Here is a 22,324-nt window from a genome sequence, read left to right as displayed (position 1 = left end):
ACTTTTATAAATATATAGATTAAAGGACGGTATATGAATGGAAAAGTTCAAGTATTACCTGAATGATCAGAGGAGACCCTGGTGAATTTCGATACAAACATGTGACTACCGGTAATTTCCGTTGGTTTAGATTATTCGTAATCATAAGAAGTCTCATTTTCATTAGCAGATGTAGGATGAAGTTGGCGAATTTTCCTTCATCAAACAAACACGACTGAATAACGAGTTTTTCTTTTATTTGTATTTATTAAAATAGATATCTGAGCGAACCTTTTTGGCACTGTGTCAAACGAATCATGTTAACTGCCTAGAAAAACGCTCAACTGGTAAAAAAAATCGATAGGACAATTTTATGCCGGCAAAGAACATAGTTCTGAAACAGCGACATTTTTTTCGCAAACACATTAATGATGACGTCACATCCAGTTATACGACATCTAACTCTGAGAGCTATGACAGTTACTACTGAGGTAAAAATAGAAACAGTATATGGAAGGAGAAGGGCATCAAAGGTTCGTTAAACAGACGTTTCAAATCTTCCCTTAAAAATATCCTCTCGACTTATTACTTAGATTGATCTATAGAAGAACCAATACGGTATTTATTTTTAAGTAAACAGGCAAATTGCTGTGGTGTCCACCTTACAGATAACAATGATTTATTCCTTTTATAATAAAGACCGGGAAAATATGCCTCTCGGTGTTATGCACACTTTACAGTCAGACTGATCTATATAGATAAAACAGTAGATGTATCTACGTATGTGTATGTCTATGACAAAATATTTAACCAATAAACTCTTAAACTACTGGTCACATAACACCGAAATTAACAGGAAATAGCAATCATACACCAAAGATGGTTTATAACGAGTAAAATTTTTGTTTAGATGGATGAATAACACATACAAAAATATGTCGGAAATCTGAAATACAAAATGTTCATTTCAACATATTCATAGCTTGAAGTGGTTTAATTTTAAACATTTCTTATCTATTTGACGATAGATCAGTAGAGAATGCAGCTAAATATTTTGGTTTCGATTCTAGCTGATGACACCTAAGTTATTTATTTTTTAACTTTTGAAATTAGTACTATATATTAGGAACAATATAATATTCAATAGAGACTTGGCTCTGTAATATACGAAATCTGCATGAATTAAAATATATTTAAGCATATTTTTCAACCGGGCAAGACCAGACGCCCCCAAACCGCTAGTGTATAATAACTCTCTTTATTGTTTTATTTGTTTTTCCTTTTCAGTGTATTTTGTTTCCAGTATCACTGAGTGGGTCACTTACTGGCCCACAGCACAGACAGATTTTGTAATAAGATCAAATAAGGCATTGTGCACTTTTCAGTGTAGTAATAAGTGTACATAATTTATGAGTGAAATTGTTGGGTTTTCTTGCTTGGTCTCAGAAATGAAAACACTGAAATACCACCTGCGATCAGATATGATTGGTGCACATTGTGCACTACTGTACTAATCTAAGAATGTTGGAGTGATTGTGCATTCCACATATTCACCCTCTGGACACTGCATCACCGCTGTCAACAAGGTAAGGGATGTCATAGTGCTCATACGCCGCTCCTTTAGTCGTCTTACTCCTACCATCTTCCTTCTCTACACCTCCCTGATGCGCCTCGATTGAGAACAAAAACACAATGTTAACTCAAAGGGAGTTATAAAATCATATTTGGCTTTGGAAATCGCTTGATATTCAAACGAAAGAATTATTTTTAAATTATTGTTGAATGTCATTTCGATTGACCATATAAAGGAAATCGTCAAAACTGGAGAGTTAACTTGTTGACTAAAACCCAGGACATGTCATTGCATGTCATCAGAGAAAACCTGAATTGCGTAGCTAGTCTGGCGTGTCAGATTGGCTAATCCACTTGTGCATGAGTTGATGTGGCACGCGTTGATTAGACGATTGAGAGGATAAATGGCAGCACAGAGTTGTTTTTTTTTTGGGGGGGGGAGTAAATTTCAGCAGTCAGTCCCATCAGAAACCTCCGTCAAGTTCTGTCTTAAAGACGACTGAAGTAAATTGCGAAGTTTGTACAGCAAACAGACCAGTTTCATAGATAGGGTATAAACAGAGAATCACCAAGAAGTGCAAAGATATGAAAAGGAATAAAAGAAAAACCAGACGAAGAAACGCTGCATCAAATCGAAACAAAAGATACACCGCCCCGACATTGAGAAAAGTGTGAATGGAAATTGAGCTAAAAAAAAATGGCAGTGACCTCGATTTTTTAACAACATAAACCTAAGTTAAAGAGAAAGAAAAATAGAAAGAGGGGGAAGCACTGAAGTTTGTTGACGATAACGTTGGTACACACATTTTTGTTTTTCCTGTCGACTATTTCTTTACTAATTTTTTAAAAATTGTATACTGTATGAATTATTGACTTTGATTTAAATACAAACCACGGCTTAGCCCTTTGTTACGAATAGCGAGTATGGCTTCTGTTGCTTTGTTTCTGATTGACGTCATATCAACCCGTTGAGTGAACCCATTGTATTTTCATGGTGATGAGATTCGGGAACCACTAGAACGTTTTTCTTTCTATTTTTTTAACTTGTAACTTTGTGCAGTTGGCTGTCTTTTTGAGATTACGGCACCGTCACTCGGAATGGCAAACTAAGGAATTGCCAAACCAGCAGTATTATATCCCGTTCTTCAAAAGTCCAGGATCATTTATTTTTCATACGAACGACAAAAATTCATGTTACTTTCGTGTGAACGTTGTGTATAAAATCAGTTACGGGTCGCCATTTTTGTTTTTCTATTGTTAAGTAACTGGACTTTACAAAACGCGCAGATACGTGGACGTTTCTGAGGTAAGTTATTTTCGCGTCACTACAATATTCCTTACGTGTACGGGTCAAGTTGTCCATATAGTAGATTGATTTTCACCTTTGAATATTAATCATGCCCATAAGAAGAAAATTAGATATTGTTATGGTGACCACGGAAAACAAAAATCAGACTTCTAATTGATCTCCATTTTTAGCAATTAGTTTTACAGATCATTTAGTAAGAAGCACGGTATAATTCTCACTTTTGTGTCACGACAAATATCTTCACAAATACAAGAGATAAACTTCTGAAAATCGGTGTATTAATTGCAGCAGTAGTTACAGAGTAACACAGAAAGTATTGAAACGAAGGGAGAGAGAAAATTACAATTAACCAAAAGGAGAAGGGGGCATAATATATTCCTTTTTTTCTTTCCTTTATAAGTTTCTCTTTTTTATTTTGATTAGGCGAAAGAAAAGTCAACAAGCACTGGACACTGAAAGAAAATTATCAGAAACGAAACAAGACAGATACACCCACATACTCGGTCGGAAAGAAAAAAATCTTTCTGATCACATCATTAAAATTAAAAATTGAAACGAAATTTACAGTGGGTAATAAAATCGCGTGCTATATATATATATACTAGCAGGGGAGCGCTCGGCGTTGTCCGGTTGTAAAATATGCTTAAATATGATATTTTATTCCTGCAGATTTCGTATTTATTATTATAGAGTGAATTCTCTATCGATTATTTCATATTATATTGTACCCAATATATTGTCGTGATTTCAAAAGTTAAAAAAAAATACTTGGATGTCATCAGTTCGAATCGAAACCGAAACCAAAATTTACAAGATTCAGGAAAGCAAGGGCGACCAGACTGTTCGGAGAGTTTTATAATTATTGGTTTTTTTAGAAGAAGTGGGTACATTCTACAGTCGGACTTCGCTTGATTTGTGTTAGCTATATGAGACTTTCTTGTGTGTGGCGTGGTGGCCCAAGTGTCAGAAAGTGACTCGGATTGATTTTGAATTCCAAGTTTGGATATGTTCAATTGATGAGCACTAATAAGGGCGAAACTCGAGTCATGGACTTCCGATCTGTTGCTTTCATGGCCTGTTTAAGTTGCGATGTTGTTTGGTTGTGGAAATAATTATATATATATATATATATATATATATATATATATATATATATATATATATATATATATATATATATATATATATATATATATATAAAGCTGAACGTCTGTGTGTGTGTGTCTGGTCACGAATAGGCTCCTATATGGTTGACTATTATAGAAAACTGATTACATATAATGATAGAAGAGATACAGGAATGGGTATATTTGATCTAGCATAATGATGATTCATTAAAATTGTGGGGTCTGCGTACGCGTCTGGTCCACAAAGTATGGAAATAAAAAATTTGAAAAGTAAAAAAAAAATCGTTTACAAGTGTTTTTGATATAGATGTACATAATAATACTTTGATAAGTATGTTTTAACTTAAATAGGGATGGTATAATAAAATTGTAGGGTATGCGTTCGCGCCTAGCCTCCATAGAATGGAAATAGGCACAAACTTTAATAAAGACTTTTCATATCTATCTGCGTAAGTATACTTTGATAATTATGTTTCAATTTGAAGAAATATGGTATAATAAAATTATAGGGTATTCGTTCGTGCCTGACCTTCATAGAATGGAAATATGTCACAAAGTTTAAGAAGGTTTTTTAATATAGATCCACAGAATATTGTGATAAGTGTTTCAGTGTGAACAGGTATGGTATAACAAATTATGGGGTGTATTTATTTTATTTTTACTTTCATCATATTTTGCTTTGGTTTTGATACACCCAAATTCAAAGCTATCTCTTTACAACCCTTCCTTTTCATAAGCTATCATACTTTTATAAATCAGAGTCCATTTTCTGTAGGCTGTTTTTGAACCCCGTCAACGACGGATACTTTTGCTAGTATATATATATATATATATATATATATATATATATATATATATATATATATATATATATATATATATATTTAGGCAGCATTTTCTCATTTAGACAAATATTATTGAATAGTACGGGATTATTCTGTTTTACAATTTTCCTTTTTATCTTCTCCAATCTCCGAATAGTCCTTTTTGTGTTTTTCTCGAAATTGTATGTTGGATCCATAATCGCGAGTGCTTTCGGCAGAAGTACTTCTGTCATCCTCAGGCATATTGTAGAAATAAATGTAGGGATTGTTTTTTTAATTTACTTATATATATATTTTTTTCCTAGTCACGTGGTAATTTGTTACAAGTTAAGTGGGCGATTTTTTTTTTTTTTTTTGCATATATTAAACAGATTTATATATACAAACACATATATACATTATTAAACATTTATCCCAAACATTTCAAAATGTTCCGGCTGCACTCATAATTAATATTATTTATTTGAGGCTTCTTTGTTTTAATGTACAATGCTTCGAGTATTCTTAGCCTATTTACATTTCTCTCACTCTGCAATACTCTTGTATTTTCTACCATAATTCTTCGAAATTCCGAATGTTGGCAGCCATGTCCCTTCAAATGTTGTGATATGGAGCTAGAGTCAGAGAGGTGGAGAGTCAATCTTCGCGACAATGTGTTAGCTGTTGAACCAACATAGCTACTAATATTGGAGATACACTCTCCTATTGGGCAGCTAAATTTGTAAACTACATTGGTCCTTTCCAACAGGTCATTTGTTTGCGAAATGTTGTTTTTCATTTCATATATATATATATATATATATATATATATATATATATATATATATATATATATATATATATATATATATATATATATATATATATATATGATTGTTGAGCTGGATTAAATCCGACGATATGAAATAAAATGGAGGTGGAAGGACCTGGATACTCAACGTTTCGCCCGATTTATGCGGGCTTCTTCAAGAGGGATGGTCATTGACGAGAGAGTCGGAGGATTGGGGCTATATATAATGATGGGGGAGAGCAGCGTGTTTTCCTTATGTAAATTAGATGTCATATATACATGTATATACATTTTATGAGAGAAGAACTAATTAGAGTAAACTAGTGTAGTGAATTACGTCTAAAAGATAAAATATCGTAGAGATTAAAAATTGTGTTTGGAAATATAGCGGTGATAGATTAAATAAATAAAATGACACGAGATTACGAAAGAATCGTTTTTTTTTTTTTTTTTTAAATTAGAAATAATTGAATTGGGATAAAATAGCGCAGTAACTTAAAAGATGGTATCTAAAAATAAGAATAGGAGGTGATAAAATGGAGTCTAAAAATAGATAATGATAAAATACAGTAAATAAGTAAAATAAAAATAAAATTAAGTGAAATTACGAATTTTTTTTTTTTTTTTTTTTCGCGTTTAACCGGTGTCTAAGTTGTTTTCTTTGATAATTATTTTCGACAGAAAGGGAGCAACGTGGAAAAAACCTTTTCTTTGCTTAATTATTTTGCTGGAATGGGAGATTATAGCTGACTCAGTTAAACGTCGTGTGGATCTGTTATGTATGTGTTTAAGGAAAGTTGCTTTGTTAAAATCAAAATGGTGGTCGTTTTCCATGATGTGACAAAATATGGCGTTGAGTGTATTGTTGTTTTTTACATCTCTTTTGTGTTCATATATTCTTTTATTTAAATTACGTTGAGTTTTTCCTACGTATATTTTTCCACAATCAAGGCAGGGTATGGAATATATTCCGGCTTTGGTGTTAATGTTGGTGTTAGTTATAATTTTACGTGTTAGATCCCTAATTGTTAAAGAGTTTAGTTTTGTTATTTGAATGCCTGTCTTATTTAGGTTCTTATATATTGTGTCGTTGTTTTTATTAGTTGGTAATGTTAATTGTCTGTTGTGTATCTGGCTATTTAAGGAATGGTCTCGGTTTCGGTAAATTTTTAGTGCTTTTCTTTTTGTATTTGCCAAAAAATGTTGAGGGTATTGCAAGTTCATGAATGTACGTTCGATATACTCAAATTCTTCCACGATGTATTCTTCACTACATATTCTCAGGGCCCTAAGAAAAAATCCTATTAGAATACCTCTTTTTACTTTATCATCGTGATGAGAGTAAAAGTGTATGCAATCATTTTTATTCGTGACTTTCCGATGGACTTTAAAACTTAGATGATCATTGTTATTTATGATGTTGATGTCCAGAAAAGGTATGGAGTTGTTATTTTCTCTTTCATACGTTAAATTAATAGTGGGTTCAAAATGATTGCATACACTTTTACTCTCATCACGATGATAAAGTAAAAAGAGGTATTCTAATAGGATTTTTTCTTAGGGCCCTGAGAATATGTAGTGAAGAATACATCGTGGAAGAATTTGAGTATATCGAACGTACATTCATGAACTTGCAATACCCTCAACATATTTTGGCAAACACAAAAAGAAAAGCACTAAAAATTTACCGAAACCGAAACCATTCCTTAAATAGCCAGATACACAACAGACAATTAACATTACCAACTAATAAAAACAACGACACAATATATAAGAACCTAAATAAGACAGGCATTCAAATAACAAAACTAAACTCTTTAACAATTAGGGATCTAACACGTAAAATTATAACTAACACCAACATTAACACCAAAGCCGGAATATATTCCATACCCTGCCTTGATTGTGGAAAAATATACGTAGGAGAAACTCAACGTAATTTAAATAAAAGAATATATGAACACAAAAGAGATGTAAAAAAACAACAATACACTCAACGCCATATTTTGTCACATCATGGAAAACGACCACCATTTTGATTTATAACAAAGCAACTTTCCTTAAACACATACATAACAGATCCACACGACGTTTAATTGAGTCAGCTATAATCTCCCATTCCAGCAAAATAATTAAGCAAAGAAAAGGTTTTTTCCACGTTGCTCCCTTTCTGTCGAAAATAATTATCAAAGAAAACAACTTAGACACCGGTTAAACGCGGAAAAAAAAAAAAAAAAAAAAAAAAATCGTAATTTCACTTAATTTTATTTTTATTTTACTTATTTACTGTATTTTATCATTATCTATTTTTAGACTCCATTTTATCACCTCCTATTCTTATTTTTAGATACCATCTTTTAAGTTACTGCGCTATTTTATCCCAATTCAATTATTTCTAATTTTAAAAAAAACAAAAAAAAAAAAAACGATTCTTTCGTAATCTCGTGTCATTTATTTATTTAATCTATCACCACTATATTTCCAAACACATTTTTTAATCTCTACGATATTTTATCTTTTAGACGTTAATCCACTACACTAGTTTAATCTAATTAGTTCTTCTCTCATAAAATGTATATACATGTATATATGACATTTAATTTACATAAGGAAAACACGCTGCTCTCCCCCATCATTATATATAGCCCCAATCCTCCGACTCTCTCGTCAATGACCATCCCTCTTGAAGAAGCCCGCATAAATCGGGCGAAACGTTGAGTATCCAGGTCCTTCCACCTCCATTTTATTTCATATATATATATATATATATATATATATATATATATATATATATATATATATATATATATATATATATATATGGCGATTAAGCTACACAGAATATTCCGTGTTTCATCCACGCTAGGATTCATAAGCCTGAAGAATCCTAGCGTGGATGAAACGCGGAATATTCTGTGTAGCTTAATCGCCATATATATATTTTATAACACTACCTAGCTCTACCAACGTATCGAGCACTGTTGAAGTAAATACTTAAAGTTTACGCATAAATTTATACTTTCGTATATTAATTTATGCGATTAAATGAAGTAGTCATATATATATATATATATATATATATATATATATATATATATATATATATATATATAGTTATATAGTTATATATATATATTTATATATCGTTATATATATATATATTTATATATAGTTATATATATATATATTTATATATGTATATATATATATTTTATATATATATTTTATATATGTTTATATATATATATTTATATATAGTTATATATTATATTTATATATGTTTATATATATATATATTTATATATATATATTTATATATGTTATATATATATATTTATATATTATATATATATATTTATATATATATATATTTATATATATATTTTATATATATTTTATATATATATATTTATATATATTTATATATATATTTATATATATATATTTATATATATTTATATATATATATATATATATATATATATATATATATATATATATATTTATATATATTTATATATATATATATATTTATATATTTATATATATATTTATTTATATACATATTATATATATATATAATGTGTGTGTGTGTGTGTGTGTGTGTGTGTGTGTGTGTGTGTGTGTGTGTGTGTGTGTGTGTGTGTGTGTGTGTGTGTGTAACGATAATGAACTAAAAGCATTAAATAATTGATTTCAGACTATTGGCGAATCTTCTCTATTTCAACATGTGATTTATCTAGCACGAATTGTATTAATCAAATAATCTAAACCAACGAAACGAATACAACCTCGATAGAAAACATGGATGTGAATTTTAGCACTCAGAATCCGACTGATATATACAGAATGTGTTAGAGCCTTTTGTTTCTCTCGAGCTTGTGTTTTGAGTTTTTTATTTTTTTATACTGGTGAGCCACATTACACTCCCCAGCAACCGCCGATGTGTGAGAGATGATGACACTGTTTAAACGAGAATAAAAGATAAAACTGGAAGAAAACCTAAGAAACAGCGTTGGGTCGGCGATTATTGTCTTTTATCCTCGTTTATGTTTCCTAGTTATTAATATTGTATCTCGTGTATCAAACCGTTCTATAATAATAGCCCGTTTAGTCATCTTATGTTGGTCAATCAATCACCGGATTTACAAATAAATAAAGTTATAGCTTGAAATTTAGGAAGTCCCATAAAATATCGTTTATCATACCAGTGACTAACGATTAATTCTCGGAAAAAAAGATAAAGCTTAAAGATCGGACACGTAAATAAACATTCTCATATAAAAAATGCAGCAGCGGTACTACAGCGGCTTCGATTAACGATTTTGAATCCAGGCTTAATTTCATAACTCGATACTGATTGGTGCAAACATTTATGGGTTGTCCCAATCAGAAGCAATCTTTTAGGCAAGCTAAATACTCGACAAGAGATTATAAACGGGTTCACACACTTCTTATCTCTACAAGTATCATATTGTCAATGGGATTATATATTATAAAGCAGTTATATTGTATTGAGGTGTGAAGTATCATTTTGTTCTAATAACAGGATTCGATATAAACGTATAAATCGTATGTATTGTTGTTTAGTCAGAGGATATGATATCGACGTATAAACTGAGTCATGTTGTATTAGAGAGTTATCACACGGGTATATATTACAGTTCATATTTACATAAAGGTATCATTTTTTATAAGAAGTATAATATATGCTTCATACCTTTCTTTCTCCAAGAGTTCTTCTATCTTCACTGCTGAGCTCCGTGATGAAACATGAAATGACCAACACCATCAAATTGAGACCTTGTCCTTCTTTCGTGAAACCACAGAACAACATTTTATATTTTTAAAATATAAATTTATTTCAGTTATCTCAAATGGTCTTCACAAAGAGTCTGCTTTTCTTGTCTACATGTTTGTTCTACCCAGCCGTCTGTTCACTCCCGTCACCAAGATCCAACTCTCCCATCTATTCACTCTCGTGATCAAACTCCAACTCTCTTCAACTGACTAAACTTGCCAACCGCCTGACCTCAGTTTCGTTATGTCATCATTCAAAAAGCACGCGTATTCCTTACGTGTGACCTTTCCACGTCTTCCTACCCAAGGTTATTTATTTAACCTAGCTAATTTATATAAACATCTTCAGCTTAAACCCATTGCTACTTTAGTCTATAAACAATAAATAATTTCCAATACAAACTATTTTAAGAATATCATTGTATAGATAGATAAGTAAATAGACGGATAGATCGATAATAACTAATTAACTTTTAATAATATTAATTATTCAACACACGGACACAACGATATGAATGTAACACGACTAAGATCAATTTTATTATTTTTCAGGTTAAGTTGTTGATGCAAGGGCCATAATCCATTTTTTTCTATTTCTAGTCGGGCATGAGTTATTTCTCTTGATAGAGATAACAAAATAATGATTTGTAAAAGATATTGTTGTCATTTTTTTTCATAAATTCTTTCACAATTGAATAAATGAACCTCGCAATATTTTCGAGAACTTTTACCTCGCTGTTTGTTTGTTTGTCTACCAGACTCCTTTCTCCGTTCTCTTAAATAACAACTGCTTGTGTAAATTGACGTCAGTCTGCTGACTGAATTATTCGCTAGTTACATTGGATCCATTTTGCCACTCATATTTCTTTTTAAAACAATATTTTATTTTTTATCGGTTTTTTCGATCTACTGACGTCAAGGACAACAGAATATTTTTGCTTTCCCATGTTCCCTCGGAATAATCTTCTCTTCTCTCTCTTTTTTTTTTTGTTTTTTTTTTTTTTTGCTTTAATTGTAAATCATAATTATTTTCCGGACGCACGCACTTAGTTCTGGTTTATAATCTCATAATGTTACACGTATACACCATGAACATAAAATTAATATAACAATAGAAGATTAATCATAAATATTGTCACAGATAAAAATCATATGTGAGAGACAAAGATAGGTACAAAATATTAAACCACAATTAAACGACAATCAGTTTCTCGCTTTGCGTTCTTGAGACCACGAGGCAAGAAATTACCATTTACCATGCACTGTTAATAATATGTCTCCAAACTTAAATCTGCATAAGGTTTATGTCCGATCTTAAGCACCGTTCGGCTATAAATGTAACAGCTTATACATTGAAGGTTAGCTCTTAAAAAAATCAACGAAAAAAAAATCTCATGTAAAATTTGCGAATCATTAAAGAAACACATAAAAATGTTGTAGATAATCAGGCAACTTCTTCAAATGTTCCATAAAATAGCAAAAATAAAACCACTTTAAGATATTCATCTTCGTACCTCCAAAATTGAATGCATGCATTAAATATATACACTAATGTATAATATATCAATGTTGACCCAACGGATGGAAGCTCACGCTAGTATTTATTTGAAACTAGCAAGGCTATCTGGCGTTAATTGGAACAAAAGTGTAACATATTTCTATTAAAAGATCTCTCTCTCTCTCTCTCTCTCTCTCTCTCTCTCTCTCTCTCTCTCTCTCTCTCTCTCTCTCTCTCTCTCTCTCTCCGGCCATAAACACACATTTTATAGATTATTCAAAGAATTAGTTGGAAATAATTCCATGGAAAAAAAATCAGTTGCTTTCCTTTAATTAGTACATCAAATGGTTAGAAAACAAATCCCCCTGATGAAATCTGCGCTGAAGTATTTTTGACGGAGTATCTATTTAAAAATCTACAAAAAAATCAAGTAATCATCCAATTAATACGAAATTTTCAGCGATTGAAGTGAAGAATGCACTTTATAACGGTGTACTCTTTTTTTCATAATCGATATTTATATATATTTTTTGCCTACAAACCCCCTCTTCTTTATTTGTGGGTACAAATATGCTTAAAATAATCAACCGAAACTGAGCAAAATATATTGTATTACAATACAGGAAGGTGAGGATTGTAAATAAAAGAAAGAAAGAAACAAACAAAAACAACTGCACACGTATCAGATTTTAAGGTTGAAAATCCGAATTTTGAATGTGTTTTATTTTTCATCTTTTGTTTTGAAGTGTGAAATTTGTTCAATATAATAATTATTATCTCTCAGATTAGCAATATATATATATATATATATATATATATATATATATATATATATATATATATATATATATATATACTTTCATGATTATTGCGAAAAACACTACTTTTAAATCTTTGGAAAATAAATTAATAATTTTCTTTTAATGAGCCCAATATTACTAATATACCATTAAATAGGAAATGATTTGGAGAATCAATATCAAAAAAAAAAAGAAAAAAAATCGATAAATAACTGCGCATTTTGGTAAAAATACGATAATTTTTTTCGGCAATTTCTTGTTTATTCACCTATAATGGCCCAACCGTGATACTAGATGCAGGAGTTGTTTTCAACACACGACGCCTAGCATTCCCAAAATGATCACCCATCTGTCTAATACTGGCCAGCCTCATCGTTGCTTAAATTTGGGAGTTATGTACGCAATATATATATATATATATATATATATATATATATATATATATATATATATATATATATATATATATATATATATCGCTTATGAAAAATGAATTAAACCCTTCACTTAATTGTCAAATCCAATTGTTAAAAAATACATGGCTAAATATAGTTAATTTAGTCTCCTCTAGGCTTCCGTACCTAATTTTTGACTATCATGATTTTTTTTTAAAATTTTGCTACGCAAATCTATAGAGTGATATAAAAAGATACAATATTTTTGCATATTCTTATAGATAATCATCCTAAATCTTATTTAGACGAAAAAATTATTTGGTTCAGTAACCCTGTAAAAATATTTTAATGTTTTAGCGATCGAAACAAAAATGGCGGTGAATGGTGTGGTTTTGTAAAATTTTAAATTTAGAATGTTGGATTCTATTAAAAACAGTAGAAAAAGTTTTATATACTCTGCTTTTCATATGATAAAATTCAGGCTTCTATCTTTCTGGAAAAAAAGTTGCTCAAAATAATGGATTTTAATAGATTTTAATTCGTTTTAAAAACAACTACATGTTTATTTTTCAACTATTTGGCGATGCCTAGTCAAAGAATATATAATTTCCCCCTAATTTTTAGATATTATTCATTCGAGACAACGTCAATCAAGAAAATACCAACGTGGTGGGTGTTTGTTGTGTAGTTTTAGAGTTTTATCTGGACCTATACACATACATACAGAGAACTGATTTCTTTTATAATAGATGATATAATCATGATCTGATTCTAGTGATGTAAAATAGAAGCACTCTTACCTGAGACAAGTCCGATGAGGACGGTAATAGCAGGTACACTATTGACGAAGGCTGAACACGCAAAACCAATACTTGAAAGTAAGGCTCCAATTAGAACAACCACACGGAGTCCAAATCGACTTATTAATGGATCCACAAAGATTCCTGTTAAAAACGAAAAAGAAAAAATATATTTGAATGAACTTAGTATTAGCTATTTTTATATCTGATTTGATTCGTTAGGCTAATAAATAAATAAATAAAAATAACATTTATGAGTCAATAACATATGATAACTCAAGTTCAGAATGTTTGAGTACCCAGTATTATCCTTTTTCAGCTAAAGGTAATGCTACGAATAAAAGTTCGTCCTAAATACTTATCAGTAAAGTCCAGTCCAAGAAAAAAGAACGGTAGAATTTGATTTTTAAAATTGAATGTCTATTTTTCCATTTAAAATCGTTTACGTGTGTAACAAGATCTGATATGGGTGTGCAAAATGAATGTTAAAACAGTAGTATTTTCCACAGAAGGTAGATTAATCATAAAATGAAAAATTCCATTAGAAGACAAGAGATCAAAATTAAGGCTATGTGTTAGGATATGACTGCAAGAGTAGGAAATCTGATATGACAATGACAGAAGTCTTTCTTTTTGACCGATGCTGATCAAGTTCAGACGCCTTTTCAAAACTGTCTCCCATCCGCAAATAAGTGCGCGATGGGAAGCTTGAGATATTTAACTTTACAGTATTGTAAAAAACATAAAGTACCAAATAGAATGGTAACATTGAAAAAATATGCTGTTGGCGTTTTCAATTACTAACTTAGAAACAAAACGAAAGAGGAAGACAGAAATTTATGCCGTTATATCTTCACTAAGACTATGACGTCGACTTAACAACAACAACAACAACAACAACGGAAAATTATATATATATATATATATATATATATATTTATACATATATATATATATATATATATATATATATATATATATATATATATATATGAATTCAGTTTTGAGATGCTCAAAAGTAGGGACTAATGAATACAACGAGGTTCTTAGCGTTCGATAACAAGAGCAAAATATTTTTTTATTATCTTTTTCGAGGGTAAACAGTTACATATGGTCGCTACAAACAGCCATCTGTTTCAGTTAATGAGAACCATTCGACGCAATAGAAAAAAGAAAAGACTGAGCTCTTCAAAAAAAATTATAAAGGTTGCGAGCTCTCTAAAAAAAAAAGGATAAAAATGGAGAAATCGCATTTCAACCTTTTTGAAAAATTGTTCAAAAAGTGCTAAAGCTGGATTTATAGGCAATATAAATTTGAAATGATTAAAGTGGGTCGTAATTTTACCGGAACAGTGACTTGTGCTACTGGGTGGGGGAAGTCTGTTTCTGAAGCGTTTTATAGACTCAATAAAGGAATATATATATATATATATATAGCTGAACGTCTGTGTGTGTGTGTGCGTGTGTGTGTGTGTGTGTGGTCACGAATAGGCTCCTATATGGTTGACTATTTAAAAAAAACTGATTACATATAATGATAGAAGACATATGGAGGATCAGGAATGGGTATGGTTGATCAGACAGAACGGTGGTTCATTAAAATTGTGGGTTGCGTTCGCGCCTGGCCCCCAAAGTATGGAAATAAAAAATGAAAAAAAAAATAAATAAATAAAACGTTTACAAGTGTTTTTGATATAGATGTAGATAAGAATCCTTTGATAAGTGTGTTTCAACTTAAATAAGGATGATATAATAAAATTGTGGGGTCTGCGTTCGCGCCTGTACTCCATAGAAATATGGCACAAACTTAAACAAAGACTTTTCATATCTATTTGCGTAAGTATACTTTAATAATTATGTTTCAGTTTGAAGAAATATGGTATAATAAAATTATTAGGTGTTCGTTCGCGCCTGGCCTCCATAGAATGTAAATATGTCACAAAGTTTAACAAGGTTTTTTAAAAAGAGTGAGGATCCACAATAACACCTTAACTTTAATCTTAATTCACGTTAGCTTTTATTTATTATTTTGAGTTGAATCATATTGTGCCAAATAAATTCACCTCATAAATTCACGTTCTTATTAAAGTGAAAGCTAAAAATAAAGTCGAAACTTTAGACAATTCTTGACACAAATTTTGCATAACTCTGTTTTTTTCCTTCTCCACTTGCATGTGGCACTCTTTCGAAAATAGATAAATAGATAAATAATAAAAAATAAGAACGTTACTTGTTATTGTGTCAAAAGAAGGAAAAATCCTGCTCACGTGATTACGTGTCTTTTTAAAAACATTTACATAACCTTTTTATTTTTATTTATATATCTGTTTAAGCTTTATTTTGTCAGTTTACTAGAAGGAATTCAGTTGATTACAATAATTTCTGCGTGTTCTTTACATTACAATATTACAACTCTGAATCCGACGGCGAAATACTACACCGTTCAATACTGTAAAACTGAAAGAAGCTGTTCTGCTTGAAAAGGGCGCCATTTTTTCTTCTTATTCATATTTATATCGATTCTTTGCTTTAAAAAACTAAAGTAATTATGTGTTTATTTTTTTAATATCCCATTTTGCCGTTTCGGATTATTTTACTAAAGTAAGTAAAGCTTCATTATTTTTCAAAACAGTTTTTGTTTCTTTGTTTTTCGATATTTCATCGATATTATTTTGTAAGAGTGTTTAGCAGAAAAGCCAACAAACGACTACCCGAAAAAATAAATATATTTATATTATATTATATATATAATATTTTCCCTTTGTAAGGAAACATCATTTTGTTGGTCACTCTTGGCTATGAATGGAAACGAAGTTGATATAAAAAATATATTTTCGCGAAAATTATCTTTACTTTCATCATATTTTGCTTAGGGTGAAATTTTTGAGTATCAAAACCTTTCTCTTTACAATCCCCTCCTTTTCATAACCTATGATACTTACAGTCCATTTTCTGAAGGATGTTTTTGAACCCAGTCAACGACGGGTACTTATGCTAGTAGTTAGTTATAAAATATATATGGCGATTAAGCTACACTAAATATTCCGCGTTTTATCCACTCTAGGATTCTTTAGGCGTATGCGCGAATTTTGTGGTTGTCGATTTAAGTTTTAAAAAATAATATTGAGTGAAAGACATTAAAACTATATTAAAATTAAAAATTAATTATTAGTTGAATTTGGAAGTCCATCCGTTGTGAAAATAAAAATTAATAAATATTAGTAAAGTTAATTTCGTTTGATTTGTTCCAAGGGGAGTAACTCTGCCTTACTTAATTAAGTTAATGTAATTATTGACAATTACGATATGAAAGAATTTTCAGATTATTTTTAAACTCAGCAGAACGTAAGTATAGTTTTTCAATTGTATGGTTTTAAAATTATAATTGTAAAGATTGTTGAGTTTGATTGTAATATCTAATAGATTTGAATTATGTATGGTTTTCAATTGTTTAGCTATGATAACGAACTGAAATGATCAATCGTTTTTTTTTTTAGCTTAGTTTAGTTTCGTATATAAAAACATGTATAATAGTTTATAATTTGTTGATATTATTTTCACAAGTATGTATACAAAACTTAGGATTAATAAAATGCTTAATTATTAAATAGAACAATTTGGTAGAAGATTCATAAATTAATTAAAATTGTTAGTACGGATAGTTGGGTTTAATGACTTTGATAAAAATTCAATATAGCGTAATGGAAAAATATAACGGTAACTTCAAGTGGTTGATTTTGCGCTACGAAACAGATACTGTCAAGAATTGTATAAGTCAACTGAATTAAAGGAATAAATTAATAGATGGTCAACATCCTGATTTTTGGAATATAACTTTTTATCATTCATTCTCTCTCTCTCTCTCTCTCTCTCTCTCTCTCTCTCTCTCTTTATATACATACATACATATATATATATATATATATATATATATATATATATATATATATATATACATATATATATATATATAATCCGATCCCACATTTTGCTAATTCCTACCCTCTGATGAGAAGGAAAATATTTCTTCGAAACTCTGCGGATTAAGGACTATCCACTTATTAAGTGTTTCCTTTTCAGACTAAATATGTTTTAACTCTTTTTCAAAGTGTTTTTAAGATGTTTTATTAACTATTTGCTCTTATATATATATATATATATATATATATATATAGTTTAGAAAATACATGTGTATTTACATGAGAAAATATATAGAGAACGAGAGTTGTAGTACTAAATATAGCGTACTACGAGACACTCTGTCGAGTGGTACCTTTTATTTTTATTTATACCGTTAAGAGAATTCCAATATTATGTATGGGCGAAAGTTGGACGGATGAATTCCAAAAGAAGATAGACGATATTAAAAAAGGGGAAGGTGAAAAGATTGAACAGCTGGAAAGGATTAACTCTGTGAAACAAGGGAAAGAACCCTCGGTAAAGAACAGAAACTGACAACAGATGGGAGAGTTCGTGGAAGTTAGCAGTTGATCTGGATTCACTGATCGTGTTTCCACTGGTAACCACAACTCAACATTCAGATATAGCGATGTGAAGCAAAGAAAAGACGAAGGTGGCGTTGATGGAGTTGACCGTAAGTTGTGAAAGATAACATTAAAGCTGCTGGGGGAAAACACAATCGGTACAAAAATCTGATCGAAATGCGAAAAGATGGATGGGATGTAGAGTTTACCATATTGGGGTTGGAGCTCGAGAAGTCGATTCGGCTTCACGTAGTCTGAAACAAGGAAGCTGGTAACAGAAATCCAAACAACAGCTGAGATGTGGCTGTGGCTTAAATGGAATGACGAGAACTGGACAGAGCGTCCGACGTCAAAGTAAATGTCTATGGCATCTGATGTCAAAGCAATGAAAACATTGCAACACCTTTAGCGATCTGTTGCAGAGAATAGGAGCCAGCACCAAACTAAGACTGACGCCTTCTAAAGGAGGGGCACCGTTTTGCCAGTACAATCAGTCGAGGATGGCTGGCACGGTATCCTGATGATGGTGTCACTATTCTCGTGGGCCTGGATCCAGCAATGGAGCTGCTGGTGACGAAACTCCATAAAAAGTGTTAACCCCCCTGTATGGGCGAGTCCTCAAAATACCCCTCCCAAGCCTTTTTGCACTGTAAAAAGCTGTTAATATATTTTCCACTTTGGGTTAATAATTAGTGGGTCGGTGAATGTTTTCTTTCTGCCCGACCGTCGTTTTATTTTAAACTGGTTTTGGTGACGTTTATGAGTATGTCTTTGTACATGGATTCGTTGACAGTCACCCATGGATAACTGTTTTGATTCCGTAATTATCTTGGATAAAGACACAACTAGATAATTAGCAAAAACGAAATATATACAACAGAAAAGCAAATACAACATATGAAGAGTGTGGGTATACGTCAGTACAACTGCCATGAATGCAAAACTCGAGCATAACCTGTGCATTAACGCTGAGAGACATATTATCCCAATCTTTATAGTGAGTGAAAGAGTTTTTTTTAATTATTTATAAGATTCTCACACTACAACGACTCTTAAACCTGAACTCCGCAGGGGTCTAAGTATCATCTACTCTTATAAGGTCTTGAAACTTCCTGTTATGGTCACGGACGACGTAGACCATATCGCCAATCCTTTACAATAGGATTTAAGGCCTGCGTTTATTTAATAATATCATCCATTAGTTTTTGTATGACATCTCAATTTTGTTGCGAAAGTTCAGTTAATTATTTCTACGTTTATACAAAGAAACTCAGATGTAAAAAGCTAGTATAGGCAGATCAACTTTGCATTTTCAATGATTTTCATGGCTCGGGTTGATAACGGATTTTGCATTTTCCTTACAGCTTCGATCTCTTTTCATTTCCGTTTCGAAAGAACTTTCTTTTGATGCTTATCTGTTTATAATGCTTTTATTTTATTTTCAACGTCTTCAATGATTTACTGTATACACTTAATTTAATAAGTATATGGTTGTTTTACATAGACATTTTGATTTCGAAGAGATTTTCGTATGATAGGTTTTAATTTCTTTAGACTTTCTTTAACTTACATAATTTCTGGTGAAAAGTGTTGCCTGATAAATTCTAAATGTTAAAAATCTTCATCCAGTCAGTCCCCAATAAATTATTTTTAGCACGAAAACTTTATTTTTTAATTGTATCATTCAAGTTTACCGATAAAAATAATTCGCCAATAAAATTAATTTTATTACCACTCACAGTCTGAGCTGACGTTTGTGCTTTCTGCAAAGTCGGTTGGCAGAAAACTGATATATATATATATATATATATATATATATATATATATGTATATATATATGTATGTATATATATATATATATATATATATATATATATATATATAGTAAAACATATTCTACTAAACCAACACACACACATATATCTATATATATATATATATATATATATATATATATATATATATATATATATATATATGCGTGTGTGTACACGTGTGTTGTTTTAGTAAAATATGTTTTTTCAATTATATTCCATTCTTTGTGTATACCAATCTCTTTTGTTTAGCAGCTCAATGTATGCTAAGCATAACATTAGCGCAGAGACGTGTAACGGGTGTTCTAGGGGTACCCAAGCACCTGGCCCTTTTACTCTTGTTTTGAAATGCCTTTTCATAGGAATGTATTATGTGTTCAACCATTACTATATATTTTGCCGTTTTCTTTTCACTTGAGAATCTGTCCTGAAAAGTTCCCTGCACGTCACTGCAACGGAGCATATATCAAAAAATAACAGTATAGTTACATTCCAAGATTCAAATATTTATTTTTCATTCAAAACAGCTCCTCCAACATCTTAAAATTTCGGTACATTTTTTTTACAGATCCGTTTCGTTATGCAGAAACAAACGGTTATTATTATGTCAATACCGGAAATAGAAGGTATTGACAACAGTTTCTGAATTTTGGAGATGAGTATTAGTTATTCAGGTTATTTTGATTCATCGGACTACTGTTCTCATCTTGAGTGTGATTTTCTCAACGTTTCAGTCGATGTAAACTCCGACCTTCATCAAGTGTATCTTGTTTAATTCAGGAATGTTTCTGCCGGACTCGAAAATTTGGACGAAATTTCGAACGGAACCCTTTATTTACATCCCCATGAAGGGACACGAGAAAGCTTTACAGTATTTTCCAGTCCAGCAGCAAACCGTTCCAGAGAAGCAGCGAGGTGATCCTAAACCAACAAGAACCCATTTCCAATCTCAATAAGCGCATACAACAATGGAGCGACCACTTCGCACGCTGCTCAACCATGATAGCAACACCACACAACTGAACCTAATCAACAGCTTGAATACATATGACTAGGACAGCTCTACCCCAATGCTGGACGAAATCCAATACGTTGTCAAAAGCTAAAAACAACAAAGCGATCTGAGAGGGCGGCATCCCTGCTGAAATCTTTAAAAGTGCACTAGACCCAGTGGGCCCTGTTCTTCATCAAATCATCTCCTCCGAGAACCTTCCCCAAGACTGGAGCGACGCGGTTCTGCTCCCTTTCTTCAAAAAGGGAGAAAAACGCCGTTGCAGTAACTACAGCAGAATAAGCCTAATCGATATTGCTACCAAAATCTTTGCTACTATATTACTCGTACTGAAGAGGTTTAATAGAGAACGTGACACCAGAACCAGGCCCAACCAATGCGGATTCCATTCATATATATATATATATATATATATATATATATATATATATATATATATATATATATATATATATGTATATATATGTATATATATATATGTATATATATGTATATATATGTATATATATATGTATATATATATGTATATATATATATGTATATATATATGTATATATATATATGTATATATATATATGTATATATATATATGTATATATATATGTATATATATATGTATACATATGTATATATATATGTATATATATATGTATATATATATGTATATATATATGTATATATATATATATATATATATATATATATATATATATATATATACGGCTCGGTGCTTATGAAAATAGGCATAAATAAACATTTTCTGAAAATAATGTTTATATTTTTATCTCTTGTATAAAAATGTTTTGTTATAATATTTCGTTTTTGTCAAATCTTGCATTTACAAAACTCTGTTTATATTTTAATCGGCACTAGCCAACTGGTGACCCTTCTATTATTTCAATTTTTCATTTATTTCCATTTTTATATGCACAGTGCTCGTATATATACCATTCATTTTGTTAGTTATCTAAAACATAACTTTTACATTTAATTTATATTAAACTAGTTGGGGTGGTACTTGGCCAAACTTAAACGCTATCTTCGACCAAAAATGGAAACTACTAAGGTCAGCGACCAGACTACAAATGCAAGATATTTGATCGGGTTGAAAAAAATCTAT

At 30.8% G+C, this 22,324-nt stretch overlaps 1 protein-coding gene across 1 annotated transcript in view; it reads right to left on the bottom strand.

The window, feature by feature from the left end:
- LOC145279641 (monocarboxylate transporter 4-like) overlaps window positions 1–22,324 on the bottom strand; it is a 103,581-nt gene that overhangs the window by 23,377 nt on the left and 57,880 nt on the right. The window contains exon 3 of the mRNA XM_080130870.1: window positions 13,895–14,038. Coding sequence (XP_079986996.1) covers window positions 13,895–14,038 — 144 coding nt within the window. The remainder of the gene's footprint in view (window positions 1–13,894; window positions 14,039–22,324) is intronic.

Source organism: Euprymna scolopes, chromosome 7 (assembly GCF_053919585.1).
Source record: "Euprymna scolopes isolate OS-2025 chromosome 7, ASM5391958v1, whole genome shotgun sequence".
NCBI lineage: Eukaryota > Metazoa > Mollusca > Cephalopoda > Sepiida > Sepiolidae > Euprymna > Euprymna scolopes.
The sequence above is the reverse complement of the archived record's forward strand: the minus strand, read 5'-3'. Positions and strand labels throughout refer to the sequence as shown.